Source organism: Corvus kubaryi, unplaced genomic scaffold (genome assembly GCF_017639235.1).
Source record: "Corvus kubaryi isolate FWS band 111438036 unplaced genomic scaffold, C.kubaryi_AGA036_p1.0 split1-131, whole genome shotgun sequence".
In the NCBI taxonomy this organism is placed as follows: Eukaryota; Metazoa; Chordata; class Aves; order Passeriformes; family Corvidae; genus Corvus; species Corvus kubaryi.
Window position 1 is genome coordinate 25,386,186 of NW_024582073.1, and position 8,056 is coordinate 25,394,241.

At 55.7% G+C, this 8,056-nt stretch overlaps 1 protein-coding gene across 1 annotated transcript; it reads left to right on the forward strand.

Moving 5' to 3' along the window:
* Positions 1–1,909: 1,909 nt before the first annotated feature.
* On the forward strand, positions 1,910–7,705 carry NKX1-1 (NK1 homeobox 1). Its single transcript, XM_042053424.1, has 3 exons — positions 1,910–2,381; positions 6,244–6,449; positions 6,510–7,705. The coding sequence occupies exons 1-3, from the start codon at positions 1,910–1,912 to the stop codon at positions 7,032–7,034; spliced, it is 1,203 nt and encodes a 400-aa protein (XP_041909358.1). The 3' UTR covers positions 7,035–7,705.
* Positions 7,706–8,056: the final 351 nt, after the last annotated feature.

Below are 8,056 nucleotides of genomic sequence, written 5' to 3' on the forward strand. Positions count from 1 at the left end.
TGGGAGGAAAATTTATCCGAAAGAAAAGATGGGAACAGAGGCACGGCCGGAGGAGGAGGAGGAAGGAAAGAGGAGCCGTTACCAAGCAAATAAACAAACCAACAAACCCCTGGGTGTGGGTTCGTGTGAGTGTGTGCACACGCAGATTAAAACTTCGCTCTCGCTGTGTGTTCGTGGCAGCCCCGTCGGTGAGGTCAGGATAAGGGGGAGAGGTAATTACCTACACATGATCAGAGATTATACATACCATTTCAACCCAGGAGGTGATTTATAATTTAAAGATAAAGCATAATAAAGTCATAAAAGAGAAAGGACACTGTTGTGGTGTCTGATTAAAATCTAAGGGCTGGTGTATAATATATGAGCGGGGGCTGTTGTGGGCTCCAGCTCAGCGGGACTCCCCTGGGCCCAGCCCGCTGATGGACTAATCATGTCCAAGACCTACCAAAATTACAAGCTGATTGTTTTACCCATTATTTCTCCCAACTTTTAATTTCTGCTTTCTAAAGGATCATTGCCCGCGGTAATTGCAAAGGACCTGTCCTTGTATGTGTCACCAGCCTCAAAGACAAAAAAAAATCTAATTTTCCTTTTATGCTTTCTCTATTTTCCTACCGCCCCCCCCCCCTTTTTTTTTTTTTCCTGGCAGCTAATTCAAACTGAGTAGCGACTGGAGCGTCCAAAACAAGAATGAAATTGATATGATCGAAGAACGCACGACTATACACGAAAGGGAAGAAAATTAGGTGGGGGGTCAGGGGGGGAACAGGTCGTATAATTCGCAGACAATTTTATTCCTATGTCTTAATTTTTTATAATTAAAACCACTTTGAATAAGACGGCATTTTTCGAAAGTGGAAGTTAGGTCTGGTTATACCTTTACTCCTGCATGGGAGGGAATAGACCATCTCTCTCAGTTACTCAGGATTTATTGATCGTCGTGTTTTGTCTTGTGCCGTTTAAACGTATTAATTTTCTTCTGGCACTTTCCTGGCAGTTATATTTGAGATTTAATTTTAATTAATTAGCTAAGGAGGAGAGAGAAGCGTGTGAGGGTGTGTGTGTCCGCAGACACAAGCTTCGCTCCGACCGCTAAACCTCCGTCCATAATTTTCTCCTTTTGTTCTAATTTAATAAACGCAGCAGGGAAGGGAAACAGGTGCTGGGGGCTGACACCTCTGAGCCCACACACACACACATACACATAATCCCTTTTTGATCATCTAACTCCACTATTAGGAATGGAAGACCTTAAGTTCCCATTTTCAGGGTATAATATCTTCTTTATATTGATCCCGCAATTATTTAAAAGAAAGCGTCATCTCCTCCCACTTCTCCAAATAAGGCTATTTAGATGCTTTCCAGATGAGTGGAGGTGTGCTGAAACAGAGCTGACAGCCAAGTATATCACAGCCAACACCATCTTTCATTCGCTCTCTCCCTCTCTGCCCCCCTCCCCCCAGCACACTTTCACCGTGTCTCTCTTCCAGTGATGAAGATTACAGACTATTATGGGCAAGGGATTAATTTGTAGCCAATTACAATCCAGTGCTAAATATGAATGCATAAATAAGATACAGCCTTGCCTCTGTGTGTGTGAGCGAGAGAGAAGGGGAGGGGGGCAGGAGCGCCTGGGCAGCCTGGCGAGGATGATGAGAAGGAAGAAGGAGCAGCTGAGTGGAGGCTGTGAGCCGAGCATCACCTTGTGACTCCCTGTCTCCCCCGGAGGCTCCCGGCGGCTGGACCCAGCGCAGCCCCGGGGAGCTGAAGGCAGCGGCTCGTCCTGAGCCGGAGCGGAGCCGGAGAGGAGTTTCCAGACCAACTTCGCCGGAGGAAGGAGGGGGAAAGCAAGAGGGGAGGGGAGGGTAGGGGGGAGAAGTTGCAACCGAGAGGGACTCTGCAAAGAGCCATGAATGTGAGCAGAGACAAGGTCGGTGACATCTCCATCCCGGCAGCGGCAGCCGCGGCGGTGACAGCCCCCGTGGCCGCGGCCGGCATCGGCGGGGAGCCCCGCGGCTGCCACGGGGAAGGGATGGACAGCCGCGGGGAGCAGCGGCTCTCGGCCGGCGGCGAGCTGCCGCTCTACTGCCCTGCCAACCGGGACAGGCAAGGCGACAGCCACAGCAACACCCCCGGACAAGAGGGGGCAGTGGCCGCGCTGCCCATGGTGCACAGAACCACCTCCTTCTCCGTGCTCGACATCCTGGACCCTAACAAGTTCAACAGCAAGCGGCGGCAGTGCGCGGGCTTGTACAAATCGGCGGGGACCGAGTTCACGCTGGGGGCGGAGGATAAGCCCGAGGACTCAGGGACGGAGCTGGCCGAGCAAAAGGCTCTCGCCGAAGATTTCGACGCGTGCAAGAAGTCCGCAGAGCTGATCAGTAAGTAGGTCTGGGGGCTCGGAGCCCCTCCGAGCGGGGGGCTGCCCCAAGTTCCCCCAACAAGGGTCTCGCATGCTTTGACATCTCATCATTCCCCCGCTGGCAGCCTCGGGAGCCGGGGCACTGGGGGCAGCCGGCTCCGGAGAAGGACAAACGCGCCCTGCACTGCTGCTGCTGGATGTAGAGAGGTGGAATTCTGTGCTAGGCGGAGGGATGGCCAGGAGGGAGCCGGGCGCATCCTCCCGGGACAGGCCGGAGCTGGCGGCGGGTCCCGGGGCTCGGCACTGGCCGGGCTCCCCTCCCCGCGAGGCCGAGGAGCTCGGCGGGACACCCGGGGCTGTGGGTGCCGTGCACCCCCGGGAGCGGCAGGATCAGACCCAGAGATGCCGGCCCGGCTGGGGCGGGGACGAACCCCGCCATCCTCCTCCTCCTCGCAGGGACAGCCAGCGCTGCCTGTGAGCTCCGGCTCAGGCAAACTTAGAAAAGGCTCCTCCGGCTTCGGAGAGCCGGAGCCCCGGCCCCGAGGGTGCGAAAACCCTCCCTTGGTACCCCCACCTCGCCTGGGCCCCCCCAGGCCTTTATGACTTTGTGTCTCTCTCCCCAGCCCCGGACCCCTCTCCCGTCCTCCCCCCGCCGCTGCCGCCCGTTGCTCTGGGCGACAGATTCAATTTTCTCTCTCCTCTTGGCTTTTTTAGGACAAATCAGACTAATTGTGACAAAATGCTGGTTATCTCTGGAAAAACAATTAAATTCCTTCGATTACATTTAAGGTAAAATGTGCTTAGCAGCGTAAAGAGGCTGGATAATGGGGAAAATCGCCCCAGAGTGGCATGTAGGACTGCTTGGATCGATATCCTATTATCGAATTGTGCATATCTCTTTCAAGCACCTTGCAAACTCTTCCCTAACATCTAAATTATAGGGTCAAAATTCGGATAATTACTCGATTAAAACCTATTACACTTATTAGGGCTCGCTATTGATCGGGAATTGCATTCGACCCAAGCTCTAGATTGCTTTTTCTTTCTGGGTCCAAATATCCCAACTTTCTCACCTCTAAACACCGCGGCTCTGGGGATCGCGGAGAGTTTCCGGGAAAAGACTGTCGTTGTGGAAAATATCTATAGTTATTCCATGTCCAGAGAGGGGAAAGAAGAGGCAGCGAGAGGCAGGGGATAAACTTCTCGGTTTAGGAAAAATAATTTCTCTGTGTCTGAGGCGATAGAGAAGGACTCGGAGGTTTCCAACCCCGCCATAGCGGGACTCCATCAATTAAAATTAGGCAGCGAAAGAGGTCTGGAATCTGCTGCAGCCCGAGCCATGACGCATTTTTCATATGTAAAGCAAAAGCAGGAATGGGGCACTAATAGAATTCCAAAGAGATTTTTAAAAGCAGTGCGGAGCTGGGGTAATTATTCCTCTAAACTCATCTGACTTTTGTCATATTAAATAGATCTGGATAGTCAGAAAGACTGACGAGGTTAACCTATCGCTAATCTCACACTTTTGTCTCCCGACAAGGAGAGAAATGCAACTCCATCTCTTCTCTCAAAATAAATACGTTTGGAGGCATCATGCCGAGGGGCGCTTCGCCCTCTGACAAGTTCCCCGGACACTCCACACATGGACTTCTTCGGGTCACATCGCCTTAGTGTTATAGCAGTGGCCAGGAGTAGATCTGGGACTGCTCGAAAATCACGAAATTTAATTCTTCTCTTTCCCCCTCGTAATTAATATTAGTTCAAGTGATGGCTTAATTTAGGAGAAGTGTTCCGAAAAGTAGCTCTGTCCAGAAAAGTACCAACCCCTCCGAAAAATGCTTTCTGGCTAAAGGAGAGTGAAAAAAGCGCTCGTCACTTGCAGCTCGTAAAACTATTTTCATGTTCAAAATAACAGTTAAGACTCTCCATTAAATTACAATTTAACTTATTCCAGAAAAAAAATAACAATCCCGGCGTTCGTCTCCGTCCCCAGTTCTATTCGCGTTGCATTGTTTTGCCTTAAAGATTTTTAGTTGAGCAGCGGCTGGGATTCCCTAGACGGAAAATTAAACTCCAAAACTGCCAGCTGCAGGTTCGCGGTTCGGTCCGTGTGTGGGTTCTGGGGCTGCGCTCAGCCCCCGGCTCTGCCCCGCAGGCGCAGCTACACGCACTTTTTATAAATTGTTGCTGCAAAAAATTAAGTCCCACAATTTCTAACAGGTCCTACAGGTTGCAGGACGCTTGTCCGCACTCGCGGGGTCGGGTTGGGAGAAAAGTGACCCAGTTCTCGTCTCTTCGGCGGCGATCGCCCGCGTTTTCCACGCTCCGACCTGAACAGAAAGCTGGAAAGGGTACTTAATGAAGCCTGAGTTATTAAGGAATATTTTCGGGGTGAAAAGGATTACAGTACTCTGCCCTTATTCTTCTTACTGAACCAGCCATATCTGAAGTCAGAGCGTTGAACAAAAAACACTTTTAGAACCACCCCTAATTTTACACATGGGAGTTAGGGGGTCCGGCGTGAGGATACGGAGCAAATTTGAGGTGTGTTCAGGTTTTTTGAGGATTAAAAACAACTAAACTGCGGACGGGATAAGGGTGACAGACCAGCGATTCACTTCCTATTTGTGTATCTCGGTTAAGCAAGTTAAAGGAGTCCTTGATTAGGAGCTCCCAGAGCTACAGCCCCGTTGCAAAATTGAGAGGAGGGAAGTTTAGGAGTGTCTGAAAGCACCGGCGAAAAAGGACGGTGCTCACGGGCCTCTGCCCCCGACCTGCCCGTGGGGCCTCCCCCAGCCCCGTCCCGAGGAGAGGATTCGCCTCCCGCTCCCCTGAAGAAGCCCGGGCCTGGCCAGGACGAGGAGGAGCCGGTTCTCCGGAAAACGCGATTTGCTTTCAGGCTTCATAATGACAGAATCGTCAGCAGAAGTCCAATAGCCTTAAATATCGGATAATTACCCTGTTCTCCGATGGAGACCCGTTAATTGGAGCGTAATATAAACCCAAATAAATTAAATGCCGTTAACTAGTTTGTACATTGCACAAAATGAGTTTAATTAAGTTTGTATCTGCCCTGCTAATCAATACAAGTATTTACTCCACTTTAATACTTCCATCTCGGGAAGTGACAAGAGGTCAAACCAGACGCAGGAAGGGTTAAAAATGCCAGAGCAAAACCCAGCAAATCGCCCATCGATTCGGAGATTTCCGTCACTAAAATTGTTAGAGGCGCTTTGACATCCCTGCTGCCCGCTCCCCAGGCGCGGCTGGCTCGGCCCGGGCGGGGGCTTCTCCCCGGCCACTCCTCGGCCCTGCCAGCGCCCCGCTGCCCCTCCGGGCACCCAGTGACACCCGCCCTGCTGCCTTCCCAAAGGCCTTTCCAGCCGTCGGGTGTTTGGTGGGTGCGCTGGCGGCGGTGAGAAGGGGGATGCATCCCCTGTCCCGGCCACGTCCCGGTACCAGCTCTTGCCGAAGGTGGGCGGCTCGGAAGGCGCAGCGCTGGCAAAGCCTCCCCAGGCTGGACAGCCTCTTCCCGGCCCGAGGGCTGCGGTTCCGAGCCCCATCCCCACCCCTTCTGCCCAGCTTCTTGCCCTGTCCCCTCAGCCTGGCTCAGGGCGGTCGGAGCAGCCCCGCACCCGAGGGGCCCGGACCGGCCGCATCCCCACGGCGGGCGGAGGGGCCGAGGGGCCGGGCGGGGCGGCCCCGCTGCCCGGGCACCCCTGTCCCAACAGCAGCGGGGACACCGGGTGGGCGATCCCCCCGGGCGGACGGGTTCTCCTGTCTGCCCTCGCCCCGGGGGCCGCACCGGCGGGGCTGGGGGCGGGCGGGGCGGGGGCCGGGCCGGGCGGCGAGCCCTAACAGCGGCTGTCGCTTGTCCGCAGAGGACGGGGAGCTCTACAAGGCCGAGGAGTGCGACCTGGACTACAGCAGCCGGCCGAGCCGCAGCCCCGACAGCGAGCTGCCGGACGACGAGGAGCTGTGCAGCGAGGAGAGCGGCAGCACCAGCGGCAGCAGCGGCAGCTCCGGTCCTGCGGCGCCCGGAGAGCCCGACCCGGGCCCGCTCCGAGCCGAGGCGGCCGAGGCGGGGGTCGTCCCGCCCCCGGCGCCCCCTCCGCCGCCCCCGCCGCCGGCGCCCGTCGGGGCGCAGCCCGGCCCGCAGGCCAAGCCCAAGAGGAAGCGGACGGGCTCGGACTCCAAGTCGGGCAAGCCCCGGCGGGCGCGGACAGCCTTCACCTACGAGCAGCTGGTGGCGCTGGAAAACAAGTTCAAATCCACGCGGTACCTGTCGGTCTGCGAGCGCCTCAACCTGGCGCTGTCCCTCAGCCTCACCGAGACGCAGGTGAAGATCTGGTTCCAGAACCGCCGCACCAAGTGGAAGAAGCAGAACCCGGGCGCCGACACCAGCGCGCCCACGGGCGGGAGCGGTGGCGGCGGGGCGGGGGCCGGGCTGGGCGGCGGGGCGCTGCCGGGGGGGCTCAGCCCCCTCAGCCACTCGCCGCCCATGGGCACCCCGCTCTCCATCCACGGCCCCGGCAGCTACGCCGGGCACCCGGCCGGAGGGCTGGTCTGCGCTGCTCAGCTGCCCTTCCTGCCCAGCCCCGCCGTCCTCTCGCCCTTCGTCCTGGGCTCCCAGACTTACGGCGCTCCGGCTTTCTACACCCCGCACCTATAAGCCCGACGCTCCTTCCTCCTCCTCACTCCCGGCTCCTTCCCGCTGCGCCCGCCGCCCCTCCGAGAACCACCCGGCTGGGCCCTGCGGGGCCGCTCACCGCACGCCCCCCACACCCCGCACCCGAGAGGTGAAACCGAGAACCGACCGGCAGCGACACCGGGGGGGGGAAAGGGGCAGCCCCGTGTTCCTGCCGCCCCCCGGCTGCGACACACCCCAGGGGGATGAAAGGAGCGGCCAGAAGCTCCCGGGACCCCGCGGGCGGCTCCCTCGCCCTCGGTCCTTTCTACGACCCTTTTTGTACGCGATGTGTCCGGACTGCGCTGCTGAGGGAAGGAGGAGGAGAAACCTCCCTCCCCCGTGTACATACAAGTAGATGTAAATCATCGTTATCTGTATTTTTATTTTCACCGTCCCTCGTTGCTATGTGGGTTTGATTAATTTAATAATTATTATTAATATTATTTGCCTTTGTTTTTATTCTGGTCTAACAACTCGCAAAAGACTTTAAAAGAAAAAAAAATATTATGTACCCATTTGACTCTCAGGGTAAAACAAGAGAACTATCGGTCCTGTCCCTCGACATTGCAAAGACGCGCCGCTCCCTCCCGTGACCTCACGGTGACGAGGGATATTTTTTGCAAACGTCACTGTCCATCGACCCCCGAGCGTGGCCCAGGCGCTGCGGGGGCGGGGGGCGGGGGGGTCCCGCCCGGGAAGGGGCGGCGGGGGCGGCTCCTGGGGCGCAGGACTGGTTTTTTTACGTTAATCGTTTCTGTACATTTCTGGTTGTTACAAAAAAAAAAAAAAGTTCTAACTTTATAATTAATGTATAAGATGAGAGAGCAGTGAGCAAGAGGTGATAAAGAGAGCACTTTGTTTGCTAAACACTTTAAATCAATCAATAAACTCTAAAGAAACGGCGCTTTCCGTGGTGGCGAGTCCCTGGTTTTCGGGTGAATCTTTGTAAGACAAGTTTCCTCTGGAAAACGCCTGCCTCATGAGAGGCTCCGAGGGAGGTCTTT